At 41.5% G+C, this 21,165-nt stretch overlaps 1 protein-coding gene across 1 annotated transcript in view; it reads left to right on the top strand.

Moving 5' to 3' along the window:
• The first annotated feature begins 18,645 nt into the window (after nucleotides 1-18,645).
• Nucleotides 18,646-21,165, top strand: part of NPEPPS (aminopeptidase puromycin sensitive) — a 69,980-nt gene continuing 67,460 nt past the window's right edge. Inside the window, exon 1 of the mRNA XM_019740636.2 lies at nucleotides 18,646-19,180. Within this exon, the coding sequence (XP_019596195.1) occupies nucleotides 18,929-19,180 (252 nt within the window). The 5' untranslated portion in view covers nucleotides 18,646-18,928. The remainder of the gene's footprint in view (nucleotides 19,181-21,165) is intronic.

The raw sequence follows: 21,165 nt of genomic DNA, 5'->3' as shown, positions 1-21,165 counted from the left end.
GGACTCTGGCAACTGATACAGACTCCACTTCTTCCAAACTCTATGAACAAATTACTTAAATCCTCTAAGTCTCAGTGTACCCCTCTGTGAAACAGGGATAATAAAACTTACTTCGTAGGGCTATTGTCAGTACTATCACATGTGGAAACATATAACTGGTCGACATTAGGTGCTTAAAACTGTTTTTGCACCAGAGGAGAGTTCTAAGAATTGCCACAAACTGGGAATGGTGTTCAGGAAAGAGAGATGGATTTGCAAGAGGTGAGGACCTCCAAACAAGAAATGTGACTTTTTGCCATTTTGCTCTTGAGTCTTGGTCCTCCTCAGCCTTAGCCTTCAGTCCTCTTCTATCATCCGTGTCAGCCCAGCCATGGGACTCTTCTGCCCTGTATTTCTCCTGGTTTCCTTGGAGGTGCGTTTAGTTTCTATTTCCTACTCACCTGCTAGACAAAATGTCTCTTGTACTTTGCCCTGTGTTTTCTGATGTGACACATTTCCACCTGGTTCTGTTCTTCCCTTTTCCTCTCATCTTTCCTATGGTCACTTTTGGAGTGGAATGTGCCATCTGTTTCTGAGACTGAGCAGAAGTTTGGGAGAGAGGGAGGGAGAACATGTCAGGGCTTGCATTACAGCTGCAGGGCAAACCAGGGTGAAACCGCAAGCCAGAGGCCCCAGGGCAGGCAGCTGTGAGGCCCGCCCCTCGGCTCCTTTCTCATCTGTGTCTCACCCCAGAGGTTTCCTGGCAGGAGTGGGAGAGGTTGGTATTGAGTCCTTGAGCCCTGACTCATTCTCTGACCTAGTTGGGTGTTACCCAGTTATCTCCCAAATATCTCTCCACGGGCGGGGGGCCTCTGTGAGCAACACACCAGTGTCATCCCAGAAGACAGAAGAGACAGAAGAGAAGAGGAAAGCAGACCACCTATTTATTTCTTCCCCATCCAAGGAGTCCAACAACAAATAAGGGGTTTATAGGCCTCATGGTTCTGTGGACCCGTCAGGACATTGGTTATACAATGAACAAAATCATCTCACGTTGCTACACTCACAGATTGGCTATTTTCCAGATTGCTTTATAGAAACAATCAAATTTAACTTTCTCAAGAAGGAATAAAATTGTTATTTTATTTCACTTGGGCAGAGGAAGGGGCTGGGGACAGGGGGACTGGGACTGAACACTGAGCCAGGAAGTGACTGGCCATTATCACAGTGAGTCAGTGCCTATCTAGGCATATAACTCAGGTTCCCAACTCCACCCCAAATTCCATTCTCCTTCCCTCAGCCATGTTACTTATGGACTACAATAATGTTCTGGGCTTTCCGGATTTTATGAAAGTTCTTATAACCCCCAAGTTCCTGAGGGTTCGATAAGGAACCAATTGCATTATGCTTATAGGCTTCATATGTGTCCCTTTCACTATATGTCCTCTGGAAATCTGAGACCCATGTTTGTTGCCTCCTTGACAGGTGGTTGAAAACACTGTAGAGTTACCTAAAGATTCAAGGAAAACCAATGCAGTGTAGTAGTCTGTGATCCTGAGGTTAGAGCTCAGAGAGAGAAGATTCCATTTTTAAATCATTTGTTGGTATTCACATCCTATCCTTGTGAGTCACTGTACCTAGTCCTCCTTTATTCAAAGGTCCCAATCTTTCCCTAACTGGGGTCATACTTCCTAAAGATCTAACTGGGGTCATGCTTTTCTGGTTTCCAGGAAAGCAGATTTTAGCTTTATCCCTTGGCAGGGAGAAGGGTGTCATTGCACACAGGCCAGAGCATTCTTTCTGCCAGAGCTCCCCATCTGGAAGAAAAGAGAAAAAGAGTTTCATAGTTTCCATAAAGGCTGCCTAACGGGGAGGAAGGGAGAGTGAGCCATAAGGAGGGAAGAAGAAAGGTACAGGACTGGAACCTCAGACTCAAGGTTTTCAGACTCAAGCTCCACAGTCTGAAAAGAATATCAGATCAGCAGGCCTGAAATCCTGGCCCAGCAGCGCTGCACCTTTCCCTTCCTCCTAACTCTGAGCCCGGATTTACTTTGCCCCCCCACCCATTCCTTTATCTTTCACATGTACTTCTCTGTCCTGCCTGTCCCACCTCAGAATTTTCCCTCTAGTCTTTATTCTTTATGTACCGCTCTTCCAATTTTGTGCTTTCTCTACAGATGACTCTTAGATGCTCCTAGACAACTTCTTAATGCTTCTCAGAAAAATAGCATTGCAAAATTAGGAGGAGCTTTCTCATAACCTATGATGTACGGAAGGATGCTGGTGGGTCCAGGGAGCCTCTGAAATCGAATGTCAATTTAGTGTATATATATATGTCTTTCTGGCAAGAAGGCCCATAGCTTCTATCAGGTTCTCATCCCTTCCATCCAGATCCTTTCTCTTGACCATGCAGTTCAGTGTTTTTCAGAATAAGGCTGGAAACCTACGTTAATTTTGGAACCCAGATTGTGACTTCCATTTTTAAAAATGAACAAAACAGAACAGAAAATATCAATGCATATCACACATAGTCAGGACAGTAGGTTTGATTAATTAATTGATATTTGATTAAAATGTACATATAATTTTTAAATGCTACGTATGTAATCAAAACATCCAGCACCATTCATTTAATAAACATTAAATGAATGAATATGCAATGAAGCTACAGATATTGCTCTAATCACTGGGGATATAAAGATGGGAGAGACATGTTTCTGGCCCACAAGCAGCTCACATTTAGTAGGAAAGAGACAAGTCCACACAAAATTGCAAAAGAATGATAAATGCCACTGCAGAAGTAAGCACAAGGTACAAGGTGCAAAGGAGAAAGTATGACAGACCATTTGGGGAGTCCAGATGGGCCCACACTTGAGTTGAGTCTGGAGAGATGAATAGGAATTAACAGGGTGCATAGTACGGAGATGTGAAATTCTAGACGAGAGGATTTTGTTGTGCACGAAGACACAGCATTAAGACAACACAGAAAGGCCAGGGCACTCGCCATAGCCAAGTGTGTTGCCTCTGTACAGTGGGGTCTAGCTGGAGAAGTTGGAGACTCAGGCTGGATCATGGACAGTCTCCCACTAAATGCAGAAAATTCTAAATACCCTTAAAAGACTATCTCCCAGCTCTGCCTGGGCTCTCCCAGTGACAGGGAACCTAGAACTTCGTAAGGCAGCTCATTCTGTTCTTAAGCGTCTGATTATGACAAATTTCTTCCTATATTGATGTAGTCTTTGCTTCCCTCTTTCACCCAGTGATTCTCATTTGTCTTCTGCAGCGTTACAGAACGAGTCTGCATCCTCCTATCCTGGGTTGAACCAAATGAAATTGCCACGTTAGAGGTCAAAATGGTTGAATATTGGCAATTTCATAGTGTTAGCCTTACGCCTGACAAAATCAGCTATTTGAGAACAGCTCATATTTATCCACCTTAATCTTCTCTTCCCCATACTTAATATCTCTAAACTCCACCCATTCTTCCTGACCTGGTAAAGTTATTGGATCTTTTTCCAACTTGATCGCTCACTGGGCATACACTTGTTCATCAGTATCTTTTTAAATATGGGGCACCCAGAACTGGTCAGTTCACAACACAGTGAGACTATTGCCTCTCTGTTGATCTGAGCTTGTGTCTTTTCATGAAACTATGACTGCACTGGGCTTAGTGAGACTCAAACCTTTTTCATATAAAATGCTGTCAAGCCAGTCCCACTCCTTCCTGTACAACTAAATGTAAGTCTTCACTTTATCCCTGTCAAATTTCTTGTTGACATTTGGTACTTTGTTCTAATCTGTCAAGAGGATTTTAAATCTTGCCTCTATCATCCATTCTACTAATTATCTTTCCGAGCTAGATCATCATCTAAGTTATTGATTTTTAAAAAATGTTTCCTAGGACAGAGAAGCCTCTCTCTTTGTTGATATCAATCTTTTAATCAATATCCTTTGAGTGCAGTTGAAAAGCTAGTTTAAAATCAACATAACTGTGATTATTCACCCACAGCTCCCCAGACTCATTTTCCTAGCCCCATATTCCTGCTCTTTTATTGCCTTTTTCTGATCTGTCCCTGGCCTAACTAAGCAAACCAGACCCACCCAGTTACCACACAGCTGCAGATTTCTGTATAGGACCTACAAATACCAGGTGTTCTTGAAGAAATTATCAAGGACCTTTCCCTTTGCTAATTCCCCACCTGCTGTCATGCTGCTCTTCCCTCCATGCAACTCTGTGGGAGGCTTTGTAATTCCCAAGCCTCATTACCTCCACCAGCCACTCCAAACATGACTGTCTCTGCATTCTTTTAGGTGTTTAAACTCTGGCTTGGACTTTGGCATTGGCTCCTCCCATTGGTTCTTGGTGTTTCCCCTCTGCCTAGGTTAGAAATCTCCTTTTGAGCTTGGCTATTAATCCATACATAATATGTATAACCTTGTCTCAATCTTTTTAATGGCCACATAGTATTCCACTGCATAGATATACAATGCTGATGGACATGGCTGAAGGTGGTTTCCAAATTTCTGGTTTTATAAACAAAGAGGCCGTGTGTCTGTCTGCAAGTACCAAGGTAGGATAAATTCCTGGAAATAAAATTGAAGGGTCAAAAATATGTACATTTTTATCTTGACAGATAATGCTAATTTGCTCTCCAAAGGTTTGTGCCATTTTATTTTGGTGGTGGTTTAGATTTCAGCAACATAAGCAATTTTGAATTAAATATACCTGTTCTTAAAAAGATATCTTGCTATTATACTATAGGAAATTTGAAATTGCTTTTAATTTTTCTTTTCTCCCTACTTCTCCCTCTTATTTTCTTCTCTGATTGCTCCACCCTGAACTCCAAATTCTTTGCACCCATTTATATAAAGTAATTCTGCTATCTCTGGACCCTACTATTTAACTCTACCTCAGCCCTGCGTTTGCACATACAAACCTCAATATGGTAAACTTGCTGCCATCCAAAGCCAATCTCCTTAGTAATAACAATACTGAGCACTAATGTGTATTAACCTAGTTAATCCCTCAGCAACCTAATGACACAGGTACCATTATTATCCCCACTGTGGTGGGTGTGTGTGGGTGAGGAAACTGAGGTATAGAGAGATTAAGTAGCTTGTCCACAGTTATACTATTTAAAAATTGCACATTGGTCTGGCCCAGTGGCTCAGGCGGTTGGCGCTCCATGCTCCTAGCTCCGAGGGCTGCCGGTTCGGTTCCCACATGGGCCCGTGGGCTCTCAACCACAAGGTTGCCAGTTCAATTCCTCGAGTCCCGCAAGGGATGGTGGGCAGCGCCCCCTGCAACTAAAATTGGACACGGCACCTTGAGCTGAGCTGCCACTGAGCTCTCGGATGGCTCAGTTGGTTGGAAGTTGTCCTCTCATCCACAAGGTTGCTGGTTGGGCTCCTGCGGGGGATGGTGGGCTGTGCCCCCTGCAACTAGAAACGGTGACTGGACCTGGAGCTGAGCTGCGCCCTCCACAACCGGGACTGAGGGGACAACGGCTTGAGGCTGGACGGCACCCTCCACAGCTGGGATTGAAGGGACGACAACTTGACTTGGAAAAAAAGGCCTGGAAGTGCACACTGTTCCCCAGTGAAGTCCTGTTCCCCTTCCCCAGTAAAATATTTTTTTAAAAAATTGCACATAAACTATTTGAACCTTGACAGCAGGTCTCTAGAGAACGCCTTCTTAACCCACCCATATAGACAGACACCTCTAGTCTAGTACTTAGGTCCCTCTCAGAGTCTAACCTAACTTTCTTAGTGATTTCTGTGATATGGTTCAGGCTTTAACATCTATCCTGATCCTTACCTAAGCCTGTTCTATTAGCGGTTTGGCCCCCACAAAAGTGTTTGGAAAAAAACAAGTTTGAGGACTGCCTTACTTAGCCTGAGGCAGAGGAGAAAGTGTGGGGTGGGATCACAGGCAGAGGGGACATCAGTCAAACCCTCCCCCTCTGCAGAGGTGTGGCCTCCATATTCTGATCTTAGGGTGGGTCTCCCCAGACAGGAAGGGAGCAGTTGGCTTAGTCAGTCTAATTTTCCCTGGAACTCAGCATGCTGTGAAGTTCAGGAGGTGGCTGAGGCCAATTTAGGCAAGTTCTATTCAATAAAGATCGACTGGGTCCTAACAATGGGCCAGGCATTACTGCTAGGTTAGGGTACAACATGAATAAGTCACGTTCCTTAGAACTGAAGATAAGCACTTCAGTTGCCAATTACCTACAGGGTGATAAATGCCTCAAGAGCTAGAGGCCTGAGCATATTGTTTGCAGTGAGAGAGCACAAGAGGAGAAAGGGGAAAAGGAAAGTAAGAATAAGGTGTTTATCTGTAAGGGTAGGATTTGAAGGAAACAATCCAGATTAGAGAAAGAAATAATAACTCACTCTTAGAAAGGGTTCCCGGCAGAAGGGAGGAACCTTCAAGAGTACTAGTTCTTCAACTACAGGTGAATACTTTGCCTCTTTATCTAGAATGGTGAGGGGAAGGAGGGTATGTAGGCAAAGAGCAGTCAGGAACAGTTCCAAGATCCATAGCAGTGGGGGGCAATGTTAATTACTCCTTTTTCTTGGCAGTTTTTCTGGAAATTGTGATGACAGCTGGTGGTGGGAAAAATCACTGAAATCACCAGTGACCACAACCATTTCTCTGCTTCTAGGTGGCTGGCTATCACCTGAGCCATTCCAGATGACAGGCTGTTAGGGATTTTTTTTCCTCTTGCTCGTTTAAAATAGTGAGGCTATTATTGTTTTTTTGTTTGTTTATTTGTTTTTCCGTTTTGCTTTGTTTTGTTTTTTGAAGGTAGGAGGTAGGGAGGAATGAAGAGAGGTTCGTTTTCCAAGAGCAATGAATAAGCAAGCCACAGCCTCTACTTTAATCAGACATCTTCTTGCAGGATAAAAAGCTATGAACAAGAGACTCAGCCAGCAGAGAGACTCAGCTTCTGGTTTCAGATCTGGTTCAATTTACTGTGAGCTTTGGAAATTCACAACCTATCTGTACATCCGTCCAGTTTCTCATTTGTGCTGTGGGAACCATAAATTCTTGTCTCTCAATATTGTGAAAAAGGAAAGAAAGAAATAGTAGATAAACATTCAAAGGCGCAGGAAATAATATTTTGCAGATATGTATTTTATTATCCTATAACTTCTCAGACTGTTCCAGAAAAGTAAAAAGACGATGGCTGATATGCTATTTTTTTTAAGTGGATGCTGAGTGTTACTAAAGGGCTTCTCTTGAGTAACTTCCTTCTCTTAATTGGGACAGACATTCTGGCCATTTACAAACGTAGAAGGGCCAAAATAGAACCTAAGCGTTCTACAACTTCTGGTTCTCAATAGACTCCACATACGCATTTGGTTCTATCTATATCATTAAAACATGGGCCAGTTCTAATGAAGAGCATACTTATGAAGAAATATGGATAACACAAAGAGAAAGAAAACGCAAGGATAGAAATCAACTGATGAACTACAAGTGGCCATAAAATCTGGAAACATAAGTGAATATCCACAACAAAGGGGGGGTGTATGGATGTTACAACACAATACATGTTATGTTCAATAATGTTACATGATATGGTCAACATAATGTCCCTCATTAGGAATGTTTAGTTCAACGCAATGTACCATCCCACAGGGCATGCAGTGCTAACAGAGTTTCTATTAATCCCTGCAAATGAGTCTATGATGCTTTGTCTCATATAATTTATCTTTGATTTTCATTTTCACTGAATAAACCTGAAGCCCAGATTGAAGCCCAGAAGGGTTCAATCTGTAAAAAATAATCTATTATCTATGTTTCCAGGCTTTATGGCTATCTTGTAGTTTGTCTACAAAGAATAGCTGCAAAGAAAACACTAAAGAATCCACAGAAAAGGGCTGGCCCGGTGGCTCAGGCAGTTAGAGCTCCATGTTCCTAACCCCGAAGGCTGCTGGTTCGATTCCCACATGGGCCAGTGGGTGGGCTCTCAACCACAAGGTTGCCTGTTCAACTCTCGCAAGGGATGGTGGGCTGTGGCCCCCTGCAACTAGCAACAGCAACTGGACCTGGAGCTGAGCTGCGCCTCCACAACTAAGATTGAAAGGACAACAACTTGACTTGGAAAAAAAAAAAAAAGGCCTGGAAGTACACACTGTTCCCTAATAAAGTCCTGTTCCCCTTCCCCAATAAAATCTTAAAAAAAAAAAAGAATCCAGAGAAACATAGAGGGGGGGAAAGTAGAAACACAAAGGACACAAAGATTATGACATGGGAACAAAATTGGGGAGGAAATATCCAAATCCAGGGAAGAGAGAGAGAGAGTCCTCAGGAAAATGATACAACATATCAAGGGGAAAAGACAATGAGAAAGACAGAAAGGTAGGTCAGGGAGGAAAAGGCATTCTTAAGAAGAATTTCCTAAACTTCACAAACTGTTGAATGCAGCCCTTATTAGCCAAAGCTGATGGATGTGAGCATAGTAAATTTTTCTACAGAAAATTAATAGAAAATAATAAGTTAAGACCTAGAAAGAACTTCAAAGATTATCTAGTCCAACATCTAATTTTTTCTTTCATTTTAAAAATGTGTTTTTCAATTATAGTTGACATACAATATTATATTAATTTCAGGTATACAGCATAGTGATTGGACATTTGTATACCTTACTCCAACACCTAATTTTGTAGATGAAGAAACTAAGGCACTAAGAGGTCCTAGAGAGAGATGAAGGATTTGGGTGGCACTATTGGAAAGCCAGGAGGTCTGATGACTATCAAGAGAAAATAAGGTCTTTTAATTGTTCTTAATATATAAATGAAAAGCATGATGGGAACTCATCTGCTCTTGAGTGGGCCACATCTTCACATTAGGGAAGAGCTAAAAAGAAACTCAAGCGCTGTTCCTCCTTGTCTTGTTCCATTCTTTGGGTTCAATTACTTTAGCCCTGAAGTTTAGAAAGAGATCACGGGAAGATCAAGTGTTGAGAAGGAAAGAGTGCCTGTTCTGAGCCAGACTGACTTGGGTTCTGGCACTGGCTCTGCCAGTTACTAGCCACTGAGATCCCACGAAAGTCATTTAATCCATATATTTCTCAGTTTTCCAAAATGAGAATAATAACATATACTTCATGTAGGACTTGGGGGAATAAGTGAAAGGATACATAGTATAAAGTGTACAGCAAGTCACCAAAGTGATAAAAATGGCCAATATGAAGAAAATTTTTCCTTACCAGGAATGAAAGAAATAATTTTAAAAAAAAATCCATGAGATACCACTTTCACCTACCAAATTAACAAAGATTAAAAGAAAATGAAGCTAATAATGCTGGAGGGTATGGAAGCAGATATCTTCATTTATTGCTGAAAGGAGTATGAATTGGTACATTCATTTCTAGAGGTCAGTTTGGCAATGTATATTAAAAGCCTTAGAATTGTTCACACTCTTTGATCCAGGGCTTTACTTCTAGATATTTAGCCTAAGAAAACAATCACATGTAGGGGACAAAAGATCGATCGATTGATCTATCTATCTATCTATCTATCTATCTATCTATCTATCTATCTATAGATTTGTTCATACAGTTTCTTGATATGATAGGAAAAAATATAGTAAGTATGAGTTTTTACAACCTTCCTCTCTCCTCCACAGGGCAAAAAAAATGTTTTGCTTCTAAATCAGTGAAGTGAAGGAATTGGATCCTGGAGAAAATGAAATACAGCTTTAAATTAATTTACATTGAAAAAGGCAGATATTTACAGGAAAGGGAGAAGGATTTTATCAGAACGTTTGGGGTGGAGGAGGAAGAGATGATGGGAAAAGGAAGGGAAGGGAGGAAACAGGAGAAAAGGGGTTAGTTGGGAGAGAAGCTTCAAATAATTGTTCTAGTAAGAGGTATTAAGAGGGAAAAAAGAGGATTCTGAGAAGTTTTGCTATGTCTCATTAATACAAACCCTTTGTTTTCATCTTGAGAGAGAAAAGATTTACTTTTTCTTTTCCTCTCAATCTCTCTCCCCCCTTCTTTCTCTGTTTCCTTCTCATCCTCATCCTCTTTTTCTTTGATTCTTATTTTTCATTTTAAGTTCTGGAATGATATTTCTTTAAAATCTTAGCTTAAGCTACTTATCAGCCTGGTTTTATATGGGTTACATTTAAAACAGCAAAAATAATTAGAAACACTAAATATCCAAAAATAGGAAATTAGTTTAAAAAGTTAACTAATTTGTAAATTAACAAATTAAATAAGTTAACACGTATCTATAGCCATTAAGTTGTACTGAAGAATATTTAATAATATAAATACTTGAATAATATGTGAAATAGACAATGAGCCCAACATGGTAAGGGTGCGTGTGTGTGTGTGTGTGTGTGTGTGTGTGTGTGTGTGTTGTGTATAATTACGTAGAAACAAGACAGGAAGGCAGTATACTAAATGTTAACAGTTATGTTTCTGGAATTACTAATTATTATTATTTTTAATCAAATTTATTGGGGTGACAATGGTTAGTAAAATTACATACGTTTCAAGGGTACAATTCTATAATATATCATCTATCACATTGTGCACCTTTGTTTTCTTAATGCTCATCTAAATTTTCTGAATTCCCTACGTTGATCGAGTAACATTTTTATAATCTGAAACCCCCTCACAATAAACTCAATAAATGTTTAAGAAACAGGTAAGAGGAGATGATTTTTCTAAAGGACCAAATTATTAATAATTATGGAAAAGATTTCCTTTTCTTGGATTATGTTAAAATGTGAGATTCTCTTGGGATACTCCTTGAATAAAATTCTGTGACGATTTATTCTTCACAGTGTTTTGGTTTTTTTCCTCCCCCATTAAAATGGTTAAGCTTTGGTATCTACAGGAGTGGCAAAATCAGGTCTATAACACCTGCTTGCATCATTTACAGGTGAATGGAAACACTGAAAGTATATTAAGAGAGTAACAGTGGTGAGAGAAAGAACTGGAAAACCATCACATTGGTTTCCTGGGGTGGTAGATCAGCAGTTGGCTGCTACTCCACATAATCTTGCCAACATCACTCGCACAGCAATTTCTCTTATAAAATATGGCACAATCACCACCCTATTTTGAACACGGGTATTTAATCTCAGAAAAAATATTTAAAGCATTTGAAATATCTGAAGAAACAAGTTGATTTTTATGGAGCCAGTTGATATTAAACTGTGCTGTTTTCCACTAAGGTTAATACCCTGGGGTATATGAAATTTAGAAGAGAGAGAATCCTTTAGGAGTTTCATAGTCTAAAAAACTAAACATGACAGAATGCCAATTGACTCTCAAGAAAAAGACTTTTTGCAAACACACGAAGCTATTTTAAAATTCCCTTTTGTATAATCAAACAGTTCAAAAGCCACTGGCTGCCATCTTCAAAATCTGAAAACAGACTACTGGTGGGGTTGCTAGGTTTAGCAAATAAAAATACAGGGTGTTCGATTAAATTTGAACTTCAGATAAACAATGAATAGCTTTTAGTATAAGTATTCCCGCCTCCCCAGTGTTGCATATTTTTAGTATGAGCATGTCATGTGAAATATGAGACATATTTATACTAATAAACTATTTATTATTTATCTGAAAATCAAATTTAACTAGGCACACTGTACTTTATATGGCAACCCTAGGGAAGAGTTACTTGACCTACTCTGCAGAACCAGAGGCCTCTCCTGGCTGATGACAACGTGTCTTCAGAGTTACTACATGGAATTACAAGGTTAGCAATGATCTTGGTAAAAGAAGAATTGAACTTTTCTTCTGCTCCTTGGATTTTCCTCTTTCTTTCACACTGAAAAGTACGTTGAAAAGCATTTAAATGTATTTCCAGTTAGTTAGAGTAGTAATGGGTAAGTACTAAATAAAGAGGATACTTCAATTGGATCTCTAGGGTTTGTTTGTGTAGTGGCTAAGAGCCCAGGATCAACCATACTAACCATGTGAGCCTAGAGAACTTGTTTCTCTTGCTAGGTTTGCTATTCTTAGTGAGGAAGGAACAGACCTGATTTTGTAAAGCAGTTTGAGGACTTTAAAATTGCTACAGGAAAATGTATTTTTTTCTAATGAAGGTCTTCCTCCACCCCTTTCACTAAAAGATTACTCCCATGGTTCTGCTTTACAGGACTTGTCCTATTACGTGGGATCTGGATCTCCAAGGTGGAAGCCTGTTTCCGATGGAGGCTGGAGTACTAGTGCTCCAGTGGTGGGTTGGAAAAAGCAATACTGCTCTGGGTCTGTTTTAAGCACTCATGCAGAGAGCATTCTTTTCAGCATCAGCTGATGTTCTGCGGCATGGGATTCTATTACCCTCATTTGAGCTGCCTGGTTATTCTAGCAATCAGATCTTTCTGTCTCCTTCCTGTTACCTTGTCTTGACACCAGCTATCACGTGCCCTCTTTGCCTTGACTCCCAGACACACCATTTTTCTTTCATTTTCTTTAAACTCAAGTGCTGGAATATTGGAATTTCTAGGACAGGTACATGGCTATGACAACAGTGGGGAATATGTGAAATCAGGACTGTTCAGTAAAATCTAGGGCATATAGTCCCCCTAATATTTCAATACTTGTCCTCTGACAGTTACCCACAACTATAAGGATATGTGGAAAAGAGACAGGACTAGAAGTCAGAAATTCTCATCATGGCTTTAGTCACTGCTTTGCAGTTAACCTTGGGCAAATTACCACTTCTATCTCTGTCTTGTGTCAGTTTCTGATTCTCTTTTATTTGAAGCCCCCTCTAATAATAATTTAAAAAGAACAAAGCAAAAGGAACCCATTTCCAACCTACTCTGCCTATCCTTAAAAATGTAAGGTTGAATCCTGGTGTTTATAACGTGGCATACTGGGCTTCTCTGTCCCTTTACCAGGGAGAGGGGAAAAGTTAGGGAAAACAAAGGCCTTAAAGAAATTGCCATTTTAATTCCTTGATTAAGAGGATGAAACGTATGCCTGCTTTCAGGACTCTAATTTGTAAAAATTCAAGTCTGAACCCAACCTGGATAGAACTATAGTTCCTGGAAAAAATAAAAACCAAAGAAAGTGATTTACCTCGTCAGACAGTAAGAATAACATTTTATGTAAAATAGTGACTCCTTTTTTCCCCTCTTCAATTCCTTTGATCCTGTCCCCCACCCCTTCACCTGCTGATATCCTCTTACATTGAGATGAACAGTCATGAATCACTTTAGCAAAAGGACATAGGGCTAAACAAAGATGTCATACTTTGGCATCTCTTGGCACTGAGACACATCAGGATAGAGCCCAGTAAGATCAGGGTTCCCCAATGCAAAGTTCCTAAAACTGGGGCTTCCTCTTCATAGTTATACAGGTTTAGGGCAAGAAAAATATAAATCTCTCTTGAATGTCTGAATTGTGCCTTTTTGCCTAAAGAGTTTTAACTTTTTTGGCCTGCCTTAATTCCTGATGTCAGGTCCCTAGGGTAACTGTGCTATGCCTTATTCTCAGTGAATGTATATTTTATACAGTGTGATCGCACTTTGAACTAAAATAGACCATATCTAGAAACCTGCTGGTACAGCTTCCCAGGGCTAAAGAATATGAACAGTTTGAATTGCTTTTTGTCCCTTTTGCTTCTTCTTGAGTCAATTCATAAAACAGATTTATTACCGTCAAGATTTTGTTTACAAAGAAAAAAAAAAAGATACCAGATCCCAAAGATTAGCCTCCATACTGAGACTATTTCCCTAGAAAATGCAGAATATCTGAAAATGAAAGGGTCCTACCTTGCAGTCTCTCTTCAGCTCTGGCATTATTAATTTATTGGGGACAAAATGACTTTCAGTTATTTATGTGTACAAGCAGGCCAACAAGCCAATTTTTAGCTTCCCCTACACTTTTTAAGTGTTTATTAATCTTGACTCCCAAGCAAATTAGGGAGGCTGGCAGCAGCAGATTTTCATCCTCTGTTATTTAAGATACGTGGCTAAAACTCCAAGGCAAATTGCTCTCATAAAATCACAGCCCATAAGATGTGATCCACCAGGCCTGCAGGCCTTAATGTTTTAGGTATCTTTCCTTCACCCCACCCTTAACCCAGGGTTGGACAGAGATTGAAACCATTCTCTTTGCTAGGCATGGGATCAGGTATCGAGTGAGAACTAATTCAGATGTAAATCCTTCTTGTCACTGACTTGAAAAGCAAACAGAAACAGAGCCAAGGGTGGAGAAACTGAGGCTATCTGACTGTTGCCAAGCTTCTGAGACTTCCGCGGGTCTGGTTTAGTTTGAGCCCTCATCTATTTTTTTGAATTTGAAGTCAAAGCAACATCATTGCTAAGTCAACTCCAGCATGCCAGTTCCAGAACACTGTAACCTTTAAAGACATGGGATTCCACAAGAAATGTTGTAGCAGCATTCCAGAGACCCACGCATCAGACACAGACATATGCATTCTTGCCTGCAGCAGGGGGTGTTGGCTTTAGTCCCTAACTCACGTTCTGCAAGACTCTGATGGCTAATCCTTTATGAGAGAGCACAGCCAAACAGGCTCATCTCAATTTGAAGACCATCAACAAAGAGCCTGGGTTTAGTCACTGGGTTTAGTCAAGTGACTGTCAGTCACTTGGGACTGGTAAATAATCCTGGGGTAGTGGTTGTGAAAAAGGAAGCAGAAGCACTAAAAAAAGGGGAGGGGAAGACAGAAAGGAAGTAAGACAGGTGGAAACGTATGACTTTTTCAACTTCCTGATGGAAAGATACCAAGAGAAATAAAACTCTTTCTGACTCTGAGGAACTATCTTTGACCACATTTGGATATACATAATGTCACATTACCACCTTCAAATATATATATATTTGAACATATTGTATCCCCTGCTATAGTTTGGTTTTTTTTTAAAGATTTTATTGGGGAAGGGGAACAGGACTTTATTGAGGAACAGTGTGTACTTCCAGGAATTTTTTCCAAGTCAACTTGCTGTCCTTTCAATCGTAGTTGTGGAGGGCGCAGTTGAGCTCCAGGTCCCTTGTGGGAGTCGAACCGGCAACCTTGTGGTTGAGAGCCCATTGGTCCATGTGGGAATCGAACTGGCAGCCTTCGGCGTTATGAGCATGGAGCTCCAACCGCCAGAGCTACCGGGCTGGCCCCTATTAGATATAGTTTACGGGCACCCTTCGGTGTTAGGAGCACGGAGCTCCAACCACCTGAGCTACTGGGCCGGCCCCTATTATATAGGTTTTATCCATCAGTATATATGTATTTTAAAGCACATGGAATTAATCTACTTCCCTTTCATGAAGAACACAGGATGGGTAGGCAACATTCCATCTACTCCCTACATTTCCAACAGTCATTCCAACAGCCATTTTATGTTACAGAAAAGAATCGAGGCTGGGGTCTCATAGCATCAACTTCCTATGGATTGCTCTCCAATTTTCTGTGTCCCTGGTTTTTGGAACCCTTTTACCATCTTCTGCAGGTAAGACTCATATTAGTGGAATCAGAGTTATAATTTCCATGCTTGATTTTGTCACTGAAGGCCATAATTTCTAAGTCAGGGAGGCTAAATAATAACAGTAAAGCTTTGTTTTGATCCAGTGTGGTGGATTTTATAATGGTCTTCCAAACTCTTTCATATCTTTCTTTTCTACTTTCAAAGTTTAACAGCCAGTATGTCTTTCCCTCCTGCCTGAATATTTTGGCTCCCTAACCCAACTCCTTTATATTCTCTTTGCATTGAAACATCTCTTTCAATGACTTACATTTACTTTATATGTACTTTATACTAATTCTTTATTTACCACTTTTGCTATGAATAGCATTCTGACATTAAGAACATGATAGACTTTTTTTTTTAGAAATTCCCAAGCCACAGGTAAAATAATATTTTTCTTTGAGAAAAGCATATATTATGTACTTACCTACTTTACAAATGGGAAAACTGAAGCAGAGAAACTAAGAAGATTTGCTCTAGGTCACAAAGTCAGTGATAAGATTGGGACTATGTCCTGTGATTCTCAGACTAGTGTTTGAAAACTAAAGATAAAAGTGCCTAAGATTAGAATGACTTGAATTAATTTTTTCTTCCTTAAGTTTTTATTGAAGTACACAACTTGCATAGGTATTTCTTTTGCAGATTTTCAAGGGTTTCTAAACAGAGAAGCCTGGAAATCTATTAAAAGTAGGGCTAATGATTTTGAGACATTACTGACTTCCCCACTCCTTCTGAAGCACCATGGAGGGAAATGAATTTCCAAGAGTACTTGTGTTCTTCATTTCAGTTATTCCAGAGGAGCCTGTCTGGAGCACATGTCGGATTGTTCACTGGTGTTTTTTATGGGAACTATACACAACCTTTCATTTCCCTATGTCAAGTCGTAGATCTGGTTCACTCTCGATTTGTTAGATTGGAACCTCCTGGGTCATGGGACTAGGAATGGGGCCAAATAAATTTCCCCCATTTTTCCTCAGTAGGGTCACAATTACTGCTGCCCTGAAGTCTGTGCCTCTAGTATTTTCAAAAAATAATTTTCTTTGATTTTATAAAAGAAGGTTGAATCTAGTCTTATGTTCACATAGCAGGGCACTGTGGGTTTCTGTGGGGCACACAACTGTACATAAAGGAAAGGCTACAGACTGGGTAAAATATTCTCTCTTGGTCATTTGGGTCAATAACAACTGAGGTGTACTTTGAGCAGCACTCAGTACTGACAGTCATAAAATAATTAGAAGTCAAGCTCTTGCTAGTAGTACATCTTGAAAAAACATCCATATAAAAACATTAAAAAATACAACTACGGAATAATAGAACAAGTACTAATAAATCAGCAAAAACCAGTACTTGGGAACTGATGGGAAAAGGGTTAGAGTTGGGCGGAGTTAGTCAATGAAGACTTTCTGGTAAAGGTGAGTTTTAAAGGAAGGGAGGGGCATGGGTTTACTGAAAAGGATGAGATCTTTCCAGCAATAATGCATAAGCAATGGTAGAGAAGAGAGAATGAGCAAGCTGTGAGGTCCAAAAGGCAAACAAGTTGGGTTGCTAAGACTGGAGAATCTGTGTTAAAGGATAAGGAGAAACAAGTCTGAGAAAATGGGAAGATCAGTTCATGGAGAGCTTTATGGGCTCTTGCATACTGAAAATACCTTTTAAGAAGCCAAGATACAGATGTATTACAATAAAACAAAATAGGAGAGTTAGAAAAATAGGGAAGCTTCTGTAAAATTTTCCAGGAGAGAGAAAAAAAGGCTGGGTTCTAATGCCAGCTTAGCCACTTATTAGCTGTATGACCTTGGGCAACTCACTGAATCTCTGTGTGCCTGTTTTTTCATTTGTAAAATAGGGACAATGGTGTCCGCTTAACAGAGTTGTTGAAAGGATTAAATGAATTAACACATGAAAAGTGTTTAGTAAGCACTCAGTACCTTCTTATTTAGTTATTAAATTATATTATTACTCTGTTATTAAAATTGTTATTATTTCTATGACCAAGAAGTGGTCATAGAAACGCATCCATGTAAAAAAAAAAAAAGCCCCATCTCACCTGCTAGTTTGAAAGGATTGCAGGTTTTCTGTCTGTCCTAAAAGGTATGTAGGATTCTGATAATAAGGCAGGCCCAGTGTCCAATAGCCACTAGTCACATGGGGCTATTGGGCACCGGAAATGTGCCTAGTCAGAATTGAGATGTGTTGTAAATGTAAAATACATACTGGATTTCAAAGCCTTAGTACAGAAAAAATTTTCATTAACATTTTTTCTATTGATTACATGTTAAAATGATTAACATTTTGGATTTGTTGGATTAAATAAGATAATATCAATTTCACCTGTTTCCTTTTTTAAATTTTTGATGTGGCTACTAGAAAATTTAAAGTTACTTAGTTGGCTCGCATTATATTCTATTGCACAGTGCCGGTCCAGTGCAACATTCATTATTGAGCTCTGAAATTAAGGGTTTCAACATGAGAAGGTTGTATAAAGACATATGGGGATTATGGATAAATCTCCTTGCCCTTAACACTTTAAAGTAATACACATTTACATATAATTAATATATACTTATGTTAAATATATATCTCAATTTGCGAAATATCAAAAGAACTGAGGGAGCCACAGTTAGTTTACCTTTTCAAGAGGCCACAATTGGTAAAGGGTCTTCTATTTTTTTTTTTTAAATCAGAAACAGATGAAAACGGGAAAAAGATAAAATATATCTTATTTTGAACATTGAATCATGGAAACAAAAATCTTAACTTGAAATCTCTCCCTCAAAGATCCAAATCGCATTGGTTTAAATAACGAGGATTATTAAAGGTTTTCGGACAAAATTTTTCATATCCCTTGAAGTTGCTACTTAAAATAACGAATAATTATGGCTAAAGAGCCTCGGGTCAGGGCTTTCCACTGATCTGGAGGTAAAAATCCAGTTTGGGCTTTTGCTCTGAATTTATATTTTAACATTTAACACTGACTGCACTGACTAACTGCCTAGGCTTCAATCTCTAAAGACAGCTGGGGGGATCGGGACTTACACCTTTCCCTCCGCTTCTCAAACCCTTCCGCTGGTTCCTTCTAGCTGTCTATCCTCTCTCCCCAGCAGCGCCAACAGGTGCAGCGCAGCAGCAAGCCTCCTCCCGCCCCCAGCTCGCGCCCGCGAACCCGCGCCCTCCGCCCAGCCAGCCGCGCCCTCACCGCTCCGCCCCCTGCCGTGGCGCGCGCGCGCGCACACACACCGGCGGCTGCGCGCCCGCCCGGCGGGGCCGCGCACGCAGCTGCCGCCCGCCCTCCTTCTATCCTCCCTCCCTCCCTCCCTCCCTCCCTCCAGGCCCTCCTCCCCTGCCCTCCCCTCCGCCCCCTTCCCGGTAGGCAGCCAGCCCGCCCGCACTAACTCCCTCCCGGCCCGGGGCGCTTGGGCTGGGTCTCACCTCCGCCCCCCACGCTTACCCGGTCGCTCTCCTCTGGCGATCGCCCGCGCTCGGTGGATGTGGCTGGCAGCCGCCGCCCCCTCCCTCGCTCGCCGCCTGCTCTTCCTCGGCCCTCCGCCTCCTCCCCTCCTTCTCCTCAGCCGCTCCTCTCGCCGCCGCCGCCTCCACAGCCTGGGCCTCACAGCGATGCCGGAGAAGAGGCCCTTCGAGCGGCTGCCTGCCGATGTCTCCCCTATCAACTACAGCCTTTGCCTCAAGCCTGACTTGCTGGACTTCACCTTCGAGGGCAAGCTGGAGGCCGCCGCCCAGGTACAGCGACCCTCCGGCGCCGGGGGCGAGCTGCTGGGCAAGCAGTTAGGCCGCGCCTGCGGGCTGGGCTGGGGGCCTGGCCGGGAGGGCCTGAGCGTTGCGGGCCTGGGGCTGGGGAGGCCGGCTCTGGGACGGGCGCGCCCCTCCGGGACGGCCGCGGGGCGCCCGGGCGGGCGTGCTCTGCCCTGCTGGGCTGGGGCCCCGGGCCACGCTGCGGGAAGTGCCGCGGGACCCGGCGGGCCCCTCCAGGGCGAGCACACCTGTGTGGGGCATCCCTCCGACCCCCGGCCCTTCCCGGCTTGATAGTGTCCTGGGAGAGGCTGGATTGTGTTAGGAGAAGCCAGAGGGGTCACGGAGTCTCAACCTCCTGACTCAGTTCTTTTCTGTGGTTCTCCCTACGCCCCACCGAGGGCACATTGGAAGGGGCGGTCATCTGGGACTCAGGCCGCCGCGCGTTAGCGAGGAGGGGAGATTCTAGAAGCGGGGAGAGGGCGAGGAGAATGTTAATCCCAGGCAGCCTTGCTGAGTTCTCTTCGCCTGCTCTGGCCCAGGGGCTGGGTTTCCAAGATGATCCGCCCCTCCCCCTCCCCTTCTCCTCAAGTGACAGTGCAGCAGTGACTTTATTCTCTCCTAACCCCTAGAGAAGCTGAAGGAGGACCCCATCTCCGCTGTTTTCCCATCTTCCTAGCTTTGCAGCCTTTGAAGCAGGTGGATTTATTGCTACAGCGATGGTTGCTTAGCAGTACCCTCCTCTGAAAGAAGCGATAGTTTTAGCATACCACTGGTTAAAATATTCCATTACTCTTCATTGCAGTTTTTGGTGATTCATGCTGTCCCCACCTCCCCCCACCCCCTCGCAGCATTATCTGAAGTATTGTTTGATTTTGGAGACCATTAATATTGATGTCCTACAAAGGTCCGGAACAGTAGACATTTGTAATAACCATGTTATATGATGTATTATGTGAAGTTTGTAATGAAAAATGGGAACTCTTTAGTAGTTATCTTTAAAAAGAATGATGGTAAATATATTTTGTTTCATTTCTTTTCCTACTGCAGTCGGGGAAAAATCAGTAGGCCTCAACCTTCAAGAACAGGGTGTGTATGTACCAGTGAAATGAAAGAAATGTAGTCTAGTGTTTGAATGAATTGCAAGTTGGCAGTTGTCTTTGAAAGCCGAGTACTCAGATTAAAAATATATCTAAAAGTATAGAATTAAAAAGTATACTGTCAGATTTAGGGCACTTGTGTGAAAGGGCTTTAGGGTCTGGTTGCCTCAAAAAGGCAAAACTTAACCCAGTGAAAGTAAGGTGATTTAGAATTTTTCCATTAAGAGTATGAACCAGAATGAGTGCATCTTGGGTCTAAATTCAGATTTGAGAGGGTTATTTGAGAGACTATATTTGTTTAAGCCAAGTGACTAGAGTGTTTGATATATATTGGCAGGGGGCAGATGGGAGGGATTGTAAACAGTAGTGTGTCTTGTGACTTGGCAAAGGAAGAAGGACCTAGCGATGAATGAGTTCGCATTATGTGAAAAGACTAACATTTAAAAAAAGTCATTTGTTTCTTTATCCCATTAGGTGGCATAATGGGTTCATAATTCTGAGACTACATATTTAGAGAAAAATTTGAGGGGAAAATTGTCAGTAAAGATTTTTAAATGATTATTGTATTAGTGACAGTTTTATTTAAGTGTTAGGATAGAACAGCAAGCAGTAATGTGCTTCTGCTTACCCCTTTTCTACTTACTTTTTCAAAGAAATGAGAAATATTTAGAAGACTGGCTTAGACCATTGAGTAACCACGTGGTAATATTAGGGATTAAATATTAGCAGGGACTTACCAATTTTATACAAGGAAATAAATGAATCTTTTTTAGTAACATGAGCTTTTCAAAGCATTTCTTTTCAGACATTCTTTTCAGGCTAGGTGGCAACACAAATGAAAGATGGCATTATGGTGAATTCTAACAGGTGTTATTA

The sequence above is a fragment of the Rhinolophus sinicus genome, linkage group LG15 (assembly GCF_036562045.2).
Source record: "Rhinolophus sinicus isolate RSC01 linkage group LG15, ASM3656204v1, whole genome shotgun sequence".
Lineage (NCBI taxonomy): Eukaryota > Metazoa > Chordata > Mammalia > Chiroptera > Rhinolophidae > Rhinolophus > Rhinolophus sinicus.
Note: the sequence above shows the minus strand (reverse complement) of the source record. Positions and strands in the feature narration are given on the sequence as shown.